Genomic DNA, 14,334 nt, shown 5'->3' with positions numbered 1-14,334 from the left:
TCAGCAAGGGGAGATGGTCCATCCCAAGAGATGGATTTTGGGGGTCCTTCCCAAGAGCCAAGAGGCAGTGATGGAGTGGGTAGTTAAAGGCAGGCCTCATTTTGGACAGGAACTCACAGGAGCAGAGCTCCAGAACCTCTAAATTTTATTGTGCTCTTCCTTTCTCCCCGCCCCCCTAAAAAAAAAACCCTTTGCTTCTGGGCTTCATCATTCAACCCCCCCCTCCCCTCCCCGTGAGAATTTTGCTGATTTGACAAACTTTCTGATATTTCCCCCCACAAAAAAATGGGAAAAGAACCAAAACATATAAAGCAGACAGATGGAAACCTTCACCATGCCACTTTGGCAAGAGGAAAGGAAAGGTCCCCTGTGCAAGCACCAGTCGTTTCCGACTCTGGGGTGACGTTGCTTTCACAACATTTTCACGGCAGACTTTTTATGGGCTGGTTGGCCATGGCCTTCCCCAGTCATCTCCACTTTCCTCCCAACAAGCTGGGGACTCATTTGACCAACCTTGGAAGGATGGAAGGCTGAGTCAACCTGGAGCCGGCTACCTGAACCCAGCTTCCACCGGGGATCGAACTCAGGTCGTGAGCAGAGCTTAGGACTGCAGGACTGCAGCTTTACCACTCTGCGCCACAGGGCTCTTACAAGGGTTGAAGAAGGCTGTGTAAATTTGTTTTGTGAATCTTCCTAAGGGAAGAAAGGAAAGGAACGGTCCCCTGTGCAAACACCAGTTGTTTCCGACTCTGGGGTGACGTTGCTTTCACAACGTTTTCACGGCAGACTTTTTACGGGGTGGTTTGCCATCACCTTCCCGAGTCATCTACGCTTTCCCCCAGCAAGCTGGGGACTCATATGACCGACCTCGGAAGGATGGAAGGCTGAGTCAACCTTGGGCCGGCTACCTGAACCCAGCTTCCACCAGGATCAAACTCAGGTCGTGAGCAGAGGGCTCCGACTGCAGTACTGCAATTTTACCACACTGCACTACGGGGCCGCTTTGGCAAAAGAGGAGAAAGTAATTTTAAAAGTATGATGGGGGAGTAAGGTTTTATGATGACCATTTTAATTCAAGAAGCATTTTAAGATAGATGCTGAGCTGATATAATTTAGCACACCTTCCGGTGATGTCAGGGGTGTGGGATGGTGGCTCAGTGGTAAGCAGAAGGTCCCAGGTTCAATCCCTGGCATCTCCAAAAAAGGGTCCAGGCAAATAGGTGTGAAAATCCTCAGCTTGAGACCCTGGAAAGCCGCTGCCAGTCTGAGTAGACAATTCTGACTTTGATTGACCGAGGTTGTGATTCAGTATAAGGCAGCTTCATATGCCCATATGGTGGCACATGCAAATGAGGTGTGCTAATGAGCTCCGGCACCTCTTTTTCTACAAAATGACTCCTGGTACAGGGGTTGTGCCAGATAGTGGAGAGGAGCATCATTGAGATCTCCTGCTTTAAAAATTCCCTTCCCAGGTGGGATTTGGGGGGATTGAGATGGGCAGCTCTTCTGCTGACTGCTGGTGTCCAGGAATCCCTGTAAGACAGAGAATAGGGCAGGATATGACCTCTGGGATGACAGCTCACGCCTTCCCTTTGCCATGACTCTGTACCTCCCTTCCTGTGCAGCGAGGCCTGGCTGACTTACCTGTGCCACGTTACAAACAAAGAAGGGGAGCCACGCCACAAAAAACATGCCCAGCAAGATGCCCAGGGTGAGGCTGGCCTTCAGAGCCCGTTTGCTGTGCTTGTTGGCAAACTTCCGGTTGTCGTTTGTGGCAGTCAATTGGCTGTGAGCTCTGTGTACCTGCAAAAGACAAGGTGGGAGCATGGCAGAAGCAAAAAGAAGAAGACTCCAGATTCTCTCAAACTGAGCCAAAAAGGAAGCAAACCTCGGAAGAGCCTGCTAGGTCCGTCCCAGGACTGATCCATCCCATCATTCTGTTTCCAAAGGCAGCCAACACTCTTGCCTAGGCTGCCTTCCTGTAACCCTAACCCAACATGACGTTCAAATATAGTGCAGGGGTGGCCAAACCCCACTTATTGTAAGAGCCACAGAGAATAATCCTCAGATGTTTGAGAGCCAGGAGACATGGCCATCAGATGTCTGAGAGTTGCAAGACAGGAAGGAAGGAAAGCAAACTGATGGGGGAAGGGAGAGGTGGCTAGAAAGCAACTTTAAATGCATTCCAGTCTCTCCAGGGATGTAGTAGAGCATCTGCTTGGTAAGCAGAAGGTCCCAGGTTCAATCCCTGGCATCTCCAAAAAAGGGTCCAGGCAAATAGGTGTGAAAAACCTCAGCTTGAGACCCTGGAGAGCCGCTGCCAGTCTGAGAAGACAATACTGACTTGGATGGACCAAGGGTCTGATTGAGTAGAAGGCAGCTTCATATGTCCATTCTCCAAGCTGCCGGTGGGCTTGGCTTGGGAAAAGGAAAGGAAAGGTCCCCTGTGCAAGCACCAATCGTTTCCGACTCTGGGGTGACGTTGCTTTCCCAGCGTTTTCACGGCAGACTTTTAACGAGGTGGTTTGCCATTGCCTACCCCAGTCTTTTACACTTCCCCCCCAGCAAGCTGGGGACTCCTCTTACCGACCTCGGAAGGACAGAAGGCTGAGTCAACCTTGGGCCAGCTACCTGAATGCAGCTTCCGCCGGGATCGAACTCAGGTCGTGAGCAGAGAGTTCAGACCACGGTACTGCATTACTGCTGCTTTACCACTCTGTGTCACGGGGCTGCTATTGGGAAAAGGAAAGGAAAGGTCCCTTGTGGAAGCACCAGTCGTTTCCGACTCTGGGGTGATTTAATGAAATAAATGCATTTCCCAAGCTGTCTGACGGGGCGGTGGGGGCTTCAAGAGGCACACAATATGTGCGAAAGAGCCACAGGTGGCTCCTGAGCCACAGTTTGGCCACCCCTGGTATAGTGCCTCTGCAAGCAGAGGCTCCATTCAGCTACCAGGGCTAATAGCCACTGAGGGGCTTCTCTCTGTGTTTGTGAAAATGTGTACAACATGCTTGAGATGTGTTCAGCTTTTCTGGAGCAGGAAGGCATAAACGAATTGTAGTTCCTTCTCAATTAAAAGTTGCCTTCCTGTTCCTTCCTAAAGAGAACTCTTTGAGCTGTTTCCCCCTGGACCTGGGGTTGTATTGTTTTTAGTGTGCACCCTGACATGTGAATTTGCCCAGGTGACAATCATATTTACAGGTACCTCCTAGCAACTTCATTGATACCTCTCCTTTCTTCAACCCAAAGAGGCTGACTTCCTTCTCCTCTCCTCGCCTCTCCTCCATTTTAGTCTCACAGCAGCCCTGTAAGGTAGGTGAGGCTGAGAGTGTGTGTGACTGGCTCAAGGTCACCCACCAAGTTTTGATTACATGGACGGAGAATCAAACTCTGAATTTCCCAAATCCTTGTCCAACACTCAAACACTGGCTCTGTCCAGTGCATGCTTCATAGCAAATCCAGGTTTGTTGTTATGTAATGTAGGGATCAGGCCAGGGGTGGCCAAACTGTGGCTTAGGAGCCATATGTGGCTCTTTACTGCCTGGCTCTCAAAGCCCCCACTGCCCCATTAGCTGGCTTGGAGAAGGCATTTAAAGTCTCTTTAAATCACTTCTCCAAACCAAGCCAGCTAGAGACTTGGAGAATACATTCAAAGTTAAAGTTGCTTTCTTTCTACCTCTCCCCCTCGTCCCTCTATTTCCTTCCTTCCTTCCTTCCTTCCTTCCTTCCTTCCTTCCTTCCTTCCTTCCTTGCGGCTCTCAAACATTTGATGTTCATGTCTTGTGGCTCTCAAATACCTGACATTTATTCTGTGTGGCTCTTACATTAAGCAAGTTTGGCCACCCCTGGAATAGACCTCTGGAATTGAAGAAGTCACTAGTATGAATTGAAGTGGAATTGAAGAAGTCGCTTTGGAATTGAAGAAGTCCACTAGGGGAGGGACGGTGGCTCAGTGGTAGAGCATCTGCTTGGGAAGCAGACGGTCCCAGGTTCAATCCCTGACATCCCCAAAAAAGGGTCCAGGCAAATAGGTGTGAAAAACCTCGGCCTGAGACCCTGGAGAGCTGCTGCCAGTCTGAGAAGACAAGACTGACTTGGATGGACCAAGGGTGTGATTCAGTATAAGGCAGCTTCATATGTTCATATGTTCATTTTTGGGAAAGTTGTTTTTTTCTCCCATCTGCAATGCTATCCGATCACCAAATCTAATTAATAGGTTTTGCCTTTCAGCTCAGATGTGTGGTATGAAATCTTTGTTGTTTGATTAGAGATGTTTCCTTAATTAGATTTGGGGGGTTTTTTTAACAAAAAAATATTTTATGCCCTGTATATTCCAGCTAACAAATCTCTGGACAGACTCTACGGTTATCTTTCTTTCACTCTTTCTTTCTTCTAGCAGTAAATTAAATTACAAATTCTGCATCCTGCCATAATTAAATAAGCCTTGATTTGAGGGATGGCTACTCTATCAAAAATGTGTTTTCAAAGGAATTATAACACCCACCCACCCACCCCAAGGTGTGCCTTGTTTTTCTACACTTGTAAATTAGAATATTATTAATTTGGTTATGGGCACAATTAGGAGTTGGATATCTTTGTTTGTTTCATGAATAGCATGACTATATACCACCCCCTTCTATCACAGGAAACACGTACTTGTATGTTTGGCATGCAAATCCCCACATTCGCTACAAGGAAATTCAAATTTGTTGCAAATGCGGATGCTGGCAAATGCGGATGCTGGAAGCAGGATAATCGTCTGAACTGTGGGTGAATTAATTTGATTTATGAAAAAAAGCCACAGGATCGAAGTCTTTCAAATGAATAAGTCATTCTGCGTGTAGAGTTAGGGTCTCCTCACGGCAAAATTTCAACAGGAATCTGGCTTAATAATTAGCTTTGTGAGCATTAACCGGCAGATTTGTCAACTAGATCTTTAGGCGATTAATGCTTTTCAGTGGTGAGGGTTTGTTTTCATTAGCATAGCTGAAAGCAAAGGGCATCTCCCCCAATTTAATCCCAGAGACTTTCCTGATGCATGATTGTACTCTTAAAGGGGGTGGGGGGAGCTTTTCTTCTAACCATTAACGAAAACATACAATTTCAATCATCCAAAGCCCTAACGCTTCCTTTGGGCAGCAGCATCTCAAACAGGCACCCGTGGCGAGCTTTGAGTAATACACAAGTGTCTTTAAATTCAATTAGCCGCCAGAGAGATAATTGTAGAATTCTGAGTCGATTCATGGGTGGACTGCCCAACGAAGGCACTTCTGACAAGCTTCCATATTGATTTTGTGTTTGGCGCTGTCTAAGGTGCTGAAATTGCTTCTGCGTTATTGCATCGCGGAGGAAAAATAAAACACACCGTTGTGGAAACTTAAAAGCTAACAAGATTTTGCTCCTGCAAAAGCTTTTGTGGACTGAAGTCCATGACTGCAGAAGCGTGAAGTCGATCCTCACGAGGCGGACTATCAAAGGAGGATCAAAGGGCCGTGAAATGCACGCAGGGGAGACGAAATTGAACAGGCCTTTTATTTTCTATAGATTATAGTCCACCTTTTTCATAGATAATCAAGGCAGATTATGGACAGTAAGTCGACACAATCAACAGGATGGGGCATCCAATAAACAATCCAGTAGGAGGAGATGATGATGATGATGATGATGATGATATCCCACCCTTCTCTCTGAGTCTCAGAGCAGGTTACAATATCCGTTACCTTCCTCCCCCACAACAGACACCCTGTGAGGTAGGTGGGGCTGAGAGAGCTCTCCCAGAAGCTACACTTTCAAGGACAAAGTCTCAGAGCTGCCTACAATCTCCTTTCCCTTCCTCCCCCACAACAGGCACCCTGGGAGGTAGGTGGGGCTGAGAGAGCTCTCCCAGATGCTGCCCTTTCAAGGACAACTCTGCCAGAGCTATGGCTGACCCAAGGCCATTCCAGCTGCAAGTGGAGGAGTGGGGAATCAAACCTGGACTGTAGAAATTTAGAACCACCCAGGTATCTGGAATCAGGACTGAAGCAAAATATAAGTATTAATATGATCCCTTAAACAAGGCAAAATGTATATAACCAGACCCAATTTACAGCATCAAGCGATATGGACTTTGCACAGTAGTACAGACCATGCCATGTACAGTAGTACAGACCATGCTACAGTAGTACAGCCATGACACTTTTCTCAAGTTACTTCCGAAACCATTTTGTTTCACAACAGCCTTTTTGGTGGTGGGAAATGCCATCAAGTCACAACTGAATTAGCATTCAAGATCTGATGAGAAGAGGCTAGCCTGTGCTACCCAAGTCAGGGCACGATTCTATCACCTGGGTAGAAAAGCCTTCTAGAGCAGGGGTGTCAAACATGTGGCCTGGGGGCCAAATCAAGCCCCTGGAGGGCTCCTAGCCAGCGCCCAAGCAACTGGCTGTTATCAAACTGGCTGTCGTCTGCTTCCTTCTCCCTCTCTTTTGCTTCCTTCTCTCTCTTGCTTCCTTGTTTTGCCAGGCTTGCTCGATCGCACAGGAGCTACAGAGCAAAAACCTTAATTTTTCCCATTGACTGAGGCGCCTCCCTTGGGGAGGAAAGAGGGAGGGATAGCTTACTTTGCCAGGTTCTCTCCATTGCACAGCAGAGCTACTGAGCCAAGCTTCTCTTCCTTCTATTGGCTGAGGCTCCTCCCCTTCCTGGTCCCCTGGGGAAGGAAGGAAAGAGCCAGAGCTTCCTTTGCCCAGTTCCCTGGATCCCATGGGAGAAATACAAAGAAAGCACCTTTGAGACCAATGAGTGCTAACGTTTTAAGCATGTCTTAAGTTGTTTTTTTAAAAAATCTATTCATTGTGTTTGTGTGTGTCCTTTATAAAGTTTATAACTCTGCCTCCTAGTCTTAGATAGGTACACATGTGGCCCAGCCCCTCAAGGTCTCATCTATGTCAGATCCGGCCCTCATAACAAATGAGTTCGACACCCCTGCTCTAGAGTGATTCAATTTTGAACATAAGAACATAAGAGAAGCCATGTTAGATCAGGCCAATGGCCCATCCAGTCCAACACTCTGTGTTACACAGTGACAAAAAAACACACACTGTGGCTAATAGCCACTGATGGACCTCTGCTCCATATTTTTATCTAACCCTCTTGAAGCTGGCTATGCTTGTAGCTGCCACCACCTCCTGTGGCAGTGAATTCCACATGTTAATCACCCTTTGGGTGAAGAAGGACTTCCTTTTATCCGTTTTAACCTGTCTGCTCAGCAATTTCATCGAATGCCCACGAGTTCTTGTATTGAGAGAATACAATACAAGAACTCGTTTGCATCGTTTGCAGGGAATTCAGGAGAGTGGGAGCCTTCCTGGCCTCCTCAGGCAGGCCATTCCGCAAAGCAGGGGCCACAACCGAGAAGGCACTTGCATGGGAGTTGTTGGTTTCGCCCCTTTGCAGCGTGGCTTCTGCAGAAGGCCCTGCTCCAATGAGTAAAGCTGTCACGGCACAGCATATTTATGTGTTTAAATCAAATGTAACAAAGTAAAAGTACAATTCACAGTAGTCGCAATAGATGATAAGGCAGTTTCTCTAAAGTTGCTAAACTGGTTAGCACTGGTAATGACTGAGCACCCCCCGCCCCCGCAGGTTCTTTGTGACATCCCTTTGAAGCTGTGCTGGCAGCTTCTAGCATGGAGGTCAGGGTCAAGAAGGAGTGGCTAGAGCAAAGAAAAATGGGTTGTCCCTATCCTAGAAAGCAGAGGATGAGTGGCATTTATTTTTGCTCTTGGAACCACATGCCAGCACTGCAGTTTTTATTATGACCATAAGAAGAACCTTCTGGATCAGACCAGGGAGGGTCCATCTAGTCCAGCCTCCTGTCTCACACAGTGGCCAACCAGTTCCTCTGGAGGGCCAACAACAGGGCAGAGAGGCCGAGGCCTTCCCCTGAGAAGATCATCAGAAGAGCCCTGCTGGGTCAGACCAGGGAGGGTCCATCTAGTCCAGCCTCCTGTCTCACACAGTGGCCAACCAGTTCCTCTGGAGGGCCAACAACAGGGCAGAGAGGCCGAGGCCTTCCCCTGAGAAGATCATCAGAAGAGCCCTGCTGGACCAGACCAGGAAGGGTCCATCTAGTCCAGCCTCCTATCTCACACAGTGGCCAGCCAGTTCCTCTGGAGGGCCAACAACAGGGCAAAGAGGCTGAGGCCTTCCCCTGAGAAGAACATCAGAAGAGCCCTGCTGGATCAGACCAGTGAGGGTCCTTCTAGTCCAGCCTCCTATCTCACACAGTGGCCAGCCAGTTCCTCTGGAGGGCCAACAACAGGACAGAGAGGCCGAGGCCTTCCCCTGAGAAGAACATCAGAAGACCCCTGCTGGATCAGACCACGGAGGGTCCATCTAGTCCAGCATCCTGTCCAACACAAGGGCCATCCATTTCCTCTGGGGGGCCAACAACTGGGCATAGAGGCCAACATCTTCATAAGAACCTTGGAAGAGCCCTGCTGGATCAGACCAGGGAGGGTCCATCTAGCCCAGCATCCCACCTCACTCAGTGGCCAACCAGTTCTACTGGAGAGCCAAGAACAGGGCATGGAGGCTGAAGCTAACGGCCTCTGGATGTGGAGGTTCCCTTTAGTCACTGTGGGGCTAGTAGCAACTGATAGACTTCTACCCCATATATCTGTCTAGTCCCCTTTTAAAGCTGTCTGTGCCTGTGGCCGTCATGACATCTTTTGGCAGCAAATCCCACATTTCTATCACTGGCAGCGTAAAGAAGTATTTCTTGTTGTCTGTCCTGAATCTACTGCTTATCAGCTTCACTGGATGCCCAGGAATTATTAGCTCCATCCCCCGCGAAGGCTGGATTTGACCTACAGATCTGCAGTGGCTTCATAACACCAACTTGCAGGGATCCAGTTTTGCTCCAAAATTTGAGCTTCTGACCAGAACTTGCTAGTCTTCTACAGCTTAAACATAAGAACATAAGAGAAGCCATGTTGGATCAGGCCAATGGCCCATCCAGTCCAACACTCTGTATCACACAGTGGCCAAAAATGTATCTACACACACACACATATTTATATACACACTGTGGCTAATAGCCGCTGATGGACCTCTGCTCCATATTTTTATCTAACCCCCTCTTGAAGCTGGCTATGCTTGTAGCCGCCACCACCTCCTGTGGCAGTGAATTCCACATGTTAATCACCCTTTGGGTGAAGAAGTGAGTTGTGAATGTTTGTGCAGATCGAGTGAAAAACATCCTGTGGCATTTTAAAGTGTTGTTTGTCACGAAGGGGGTGGTGGTAATTATGTAGCTGGGCACCCAGGGGTATGCGCAGAGGTCAGTACAAAAAAGAACTCAGCCAATTACACAGTTTGCCTAAAGTGCCAGTGTACTAATTGTGGCATTTTTAAAAACATGTTTGGCAGTGAGAGCCATTAATCATGCCTGTCTCATTACCGCCCCCCCACCATTAATTCAAAACATTCCCGCTTTGCTAACCACCAATAAATGGATAGACAGGATCCCAGCTTCTCCGCTTGTCCTCCTGAAAAGAATTGACAAAGCTCTGATCTGCAACTGGGTGCTTGATTGCAGGCTGGCCACAGAATCCCCCTTGCGGACAAAGCGTGTTTGTACGCGGGGAGCTCCATCAAAAGCATTTAAAGGCAATTAAAACTTGTTTTTCTGTTGCAGGATATATCAGGTTCCTGGACGCAATTGCTAAACCTGTCAATCTCTGGGGCAAATTATCTCCTCTTGTGGGAAGGGGACGTTTAAACAGTTTTGAAATGCTCATTTGGGGGGAAATGCGTTGAGCTGGTGATTATGGAAATGGAGAAGGGGAGGGGGGGAGAGAGAGGCCTACCTCTGCCACTGGCTAATAAATTGGAATACTGTTGTTTGTAAAACCCAAGGGAATAGAGAGTTATTGTCTGAAAACAAAGAAGAAGGAGAAGAAGAAGAAGATTGCAGTTTTATACGCTGCCCTTCTCTCTGAATCAGAGACTCAGAGTGGCTTACAATCTCCTATATCTTCTCTCCCCACAACAGGCACCCTGTGAGGTGGGTGGGGCTGAGAGAGTTCTGACAGAAGCTGCCCTTTCAAGGACAACTCCTGCGAGAGCTATGGCTGACCCAAGGCCATTCCAGCAGCTGTAAGTGGAGGAGTGGGGAATCAATCAAACCTGGTTCTCCCAGATAAGAGTCTGCACACTTCACCACTACATCAAACTTAACCATCCACAAGCAATTTGATACCAAAAAACTTTTAAGACCAAATTGATAAGCAGGTGAATGTTGTTAAATGAGGGCAAAGTGAAGGTATTTAATTGTCCCAAGCAAGGTTTCAGAGCCCTGACTTGGACCTGTGGCTCCAGGAGGGGAGGCCAACTGCCCTTCTATGAAACTTAGACTTGGGGGTGAGAAGAGCCCCAGGGTGAATCCGCACCCAACTCTTGCTCTCCCCAAAGCCCCTGCTTGGCTTGCCTGGCTGCCCAACCTAGGATGCCAAGAAGGGAGAGGGATAAAACATAGAATCAGAGTTGGAAGGGACCTCCAGGGTCATCTAGTCCAACCCCTGCACAAGGCAGGAAACCCACAAACGCCTCCCCCTAAGTTCACAGGATCTTCATTGCTGTCAGATGGCCATCTAGCTCCTGTTTAAAAACCTCCAAGGAAGGAGAGCCCACCACCTCCCAATGAGGAAGCCTGTTCCACTGAGGAACCGCTCTAACGGTCAGGAACTTCTTCCTCATGTTGAGCCGGAAATACTTTTGATTTAATTTCAACCCATTGGTTCTGGTCCTACCTTCCGGGGCCACAGAAAACAATTCCACACCATCCTCTATAGGACAGCCCTTCAAGGACTTGAAGATCATAGAATCCTAGAGTTGGAGGGGACCTCCAGGGTCATCTAGTCCAACCCCCTGCACAATGCAGGTAACTCACAAACCCCTCCCCCTAAAATTCACAGGATCCGCATTACTGTCAGATGGCCATCTAGCCTCTGTTTAAAAACCTCCAAGGAAGGAGAGCCCACCACCTCCCAAGGAAGCCTGTTCCATTAAGAAAGCGCTCTTAACAGTCAGGAAGTTCTTCCTAATGTTGAGCCAGAAACTCTTTTGATTTCATTTCAACCCGTTGGTTCTGGCCCTACCTTCTGGCACCACAGAAGACAATTCCACACCATCCTCTAGATGACAGCCCTTCAAGTACTTGAAGATCATAGAATCATAGAGCTGGAAGGGGCCTCCAGGGTCATCTAGTCCAACCCTATGCAAAATGCAGGTAACTCACAAACGCCTCCCCCTAAATTCACAGGATCTTCATTGCTGTCAGATGGCCATCTAGCCTCTACTTAAGAACCTCCAAGGAAGGAGAGCCCACCACCTCCCAAGGAAGAAGCTTCTTCCATTGAACCGGAAACTCTTCTGATTTAATTTCAACCCATTGGTCCTGGACCTACCTTCCTCTCCAGGACACCATCCTCTCCAGGACAGCCCTTCAAGTACTAGCCCAGGGGTGGCCAAATGTGGCTCAGGAGCCACATGAGGCTCTTTCACACACATTGTGTGGCTCTCGAAGCCAGGGCTTTTTTTGCAGCAGGAACTCCTTTGCATATTAGGCCACACCTTCCTGATGTAGCCAATCCTCCAAGAGCTTCCAGGGCTCTTCATACAGGGCCTACTGTAAGCTCTTAGGGGATTGGCTACATCTGGGGTGTGTGGCCTAATATGCAAAGGAGTTCCTGCTACAAAAAAAAGCTCTGCTCGAAGCCCCCACCACCCTCATCGGTTGGCTTGGGCAATAACTTTAAATCACGTTTCCAAGCCAAGCCAGCTGGTGGCTTGGAGAATGCATTTAAAGTTGCTTTCTTTCCACTTCTCTCGACCCCATTCTATTTTCCTTCCTTCCTTCCTTCCTTCCTTCCTTCCTTCCTTCCTTCCTTCCTTCCTTCCTTCCTTCCTTCCTTCCTTCCTTCCTTCCTTCCTTCCTTCCTTCCTTCCTTCCAGCTCTCAACATCTGATGCTTATTCTATGTGGCTCTTACGTTAAGCAAGTTTGCCACCCCAGGACTAGAGGATGTCAGTAGTTATTATCTCCATGTTGTAGATGGAGAAACCCAAGGCCAAGAGAAAAGATGTCCACTAAGTCATGGGCCAGAGAGGTGACACGGAGACCCTACGGGGTTGCCATAAGGCAGCTGTGCATTGATGGGAACAGCAGCAACAAGCAGAGGGGAGATTCACACCCAGAACGTCTGGATTCCCAGATCAGTCTTTTCACTGCTAAGTGAAGCCGGCTCTCATCTCTTGGGCACCTGCATGGATGAGTAGTTGGGGGGGAGACTCTCCTTTTTGTTGTGCAGTTCTTTGTTTGGTGGTTTAAACGTGGTTGAACAACGTCCAGTAGCACCAGCAAAATACCCCCGGTTTTGTGAGTCAAATCTCACTCTGTCAGATAAGGAGGGCTGTGGTTCAGTGGCAAAGCCTCTGATTTACATGCTGAAGGCCCCAGGTTCAATCCCTGGCATCTCCAGTTAAAAAGGACCAGGCAGCAGGAGATGTGAAAGATCTCTGCCTGATCTCTGCACCTGGTTTCTTTTAGGAGGGGTGGTAGCTCAGTGCTAGAGCATCTGCTTGGTAAGCAGAAGGTCCCAGGTTCAATCCCTGGCATCTCCAACTAAAAGGGTCCAGGCAAGTAGGCGTGGAAAACCTCAGCTTGAGACCCTGGAGAGCCGCTGCCAGTCTGAGTAGACCAGACTGACTTTGATGGATGCAGGGGGGATCCGATTCAGTATAAGGCAGCTTCATGTGTTCGCATGTTCATACCCATGTGGTTAACTATGCCGTTAATGTGGCTTTTAATTTAATTTTATTTTTGGCCTGCAGGCTTTGGGTTTGCACCTGGAACCCGCAGCGGTGGGGGTGGGTTTCCCCTCGCTTCACAATTATTCTTATGGAAGGAGCTGGCCTGGCATTTAGAATCCCCTTCAGAGGCTCAGCTCTGCCTGGCCCGAGTTTCAGAAGACGGGCAGGGAGATGGAGCCATATCAGCGGTGGGTCTTCTTCTACGGAATGCAGAATTTGAGGTTTGTTAGTGCCAAGCTTTTGAATTTATTGTCAAGCGGTGTTTGTCTCCCACATGCATTTATTGCCTCCCCCTCCCCACAATTTGCATTATCTGGCTTTAATTGTCCCCTGTCTTAGTTATTGTTAAATTGCTTGGTTTTAAAAATACTGTTTTAATAACATCTTCTTTCTTCCGGATTTCTTTTGCCACTTAAGATTAATTTTTGCATCTTAATGTAATATTTTTAGGACTCTGGCAGTATGCTGTTGACATAGAACGCTATCTGTTAATGGTATCGCTTTACTCTGCTCTGGTAAGACCTCACCTGGAGTATTGTGTTCAGTTTTGGGCACCGCATTTTAAGAAGGATATAGACAAGCTGGAACGGGTCCAGAAGAGGGCGACGAAGATGGTAAGGGGTCTGGAAACCAAGTCCTATGAAGAAAAGTTGAAGGAGCTGGGCATATTTAGCCTGGAGAGGAGGCAGCCGAGAGGTGATATGATCACCATCTTCAAATACTTGAAGGGCTGTCATCTAGAGGATGGTGTGGAATTGTTTTCTTTGGCCCCGGAAGGTAGGACCAGAACCAATGGGTTGAAATGAAATCAAAAGAGTTTCTGGCTCAACATTAGGAAGAACTTCCTGACCGGTAGAGCGGTTCCTCAGTGGAACTGGCTTCCTCCTTGGAAGGTAGTGGGCTCTCCTTCCTTGGAGGTTTTTAAACAGAGGCTAGATGGCCATCTGACAGCAATGAAGATCCTGTGAATTTGGGGTAAATATTTGAGGGTTTCCTGCATTGTGCAGGGGGTTGGACTAGATGACCCTGGAGGTCCCTTCCAACTCTATGCTTCTATGATGGCCAGCCAGCCTCCACCCCAGCTGTTTTGGAAAAGGCAACAGGGGCCGTGGCTGGATGGTTGCAATAGAGCCGGCTGAAATTAAATCCGGCAAGGACAGAGGTCTGGTACCTGAGCTGTGAGGGTTTGGGATTGGGAATTCAGCTCCCAGAGCTTGGTGGGGCATCATTCACACCAGCTCTGAGGGTGAAGAGCCTCAAAGTGATCCTGGATGCCTCACTTTCAATAGAGGCCCAAGTCACTGCCAGGTCAGCTTTGCGTCATCTTCAGCTGGTCAGCCATCTGAACATATGAACATATGAAGCTGCCTTCTACTGAATCAGACCCTGGGTCCATCAAAGTCAGTCTTGTCTACTCAGACTGGCAGCGGTTCTCCAGGGTCTCAAGCTGACGTTTTTCACACCTATTTGCCTGGAC

At 48.2% G+C, this 14,334-nt stretch overlaps 2 protein-coding genes across 2 annotated transcripts in view; both read right to left on the bottom strand.

Moving 5' to 3' along the window:
- The window catches only part of MICOS10 (mitochondrial contact site and cristae organizing system subunit 10), a 424,103-nt gene that overhangs the window by 308,275 nt on the left and 101,494 nt on the right, over window positions 1-14,334 (bottom strand). The gene's annotated exons all lie outside the window — the stretch shown is intronic.
- The window catches only part of HTR6 (5-hydroxytryptamine receptor 6), a 36,465-nt gene that overhangs the window by 613 nt on the left and 21,518 nt on the right, over window positions 1-14,334 (bottom strand). The window contains exon 2 of the mRNA XM_060259182.1: window positions 1,645-1,803. Within this exon, the coding sequence (XP_060115165.1) occupies window positions 1,645-1,803 (159 nt within the window). The remainder of the gene's footprint in view (window positions 1-1,644; window positions 1,804-14,334) is intronic.

Source organism: Heteronotia binoei, chromosome 18 (assembly GCF_032191835.1).
Source record: "Heteronotia binoei isolate CCM8104 ecotype False Entrance Well chromosome 18, APGP_CSIRO_Hbin_v1, whole genome shotgun sequence".
NCBI lineage: Eukaryota > Metazoa > Chordata > Lepidosauria > Squamata > Gekkonidae > Heteronotia > Heteronotia binoei.
This window is presented reverse-complemented; position numbering and strand designations above follow the sequence as displayed.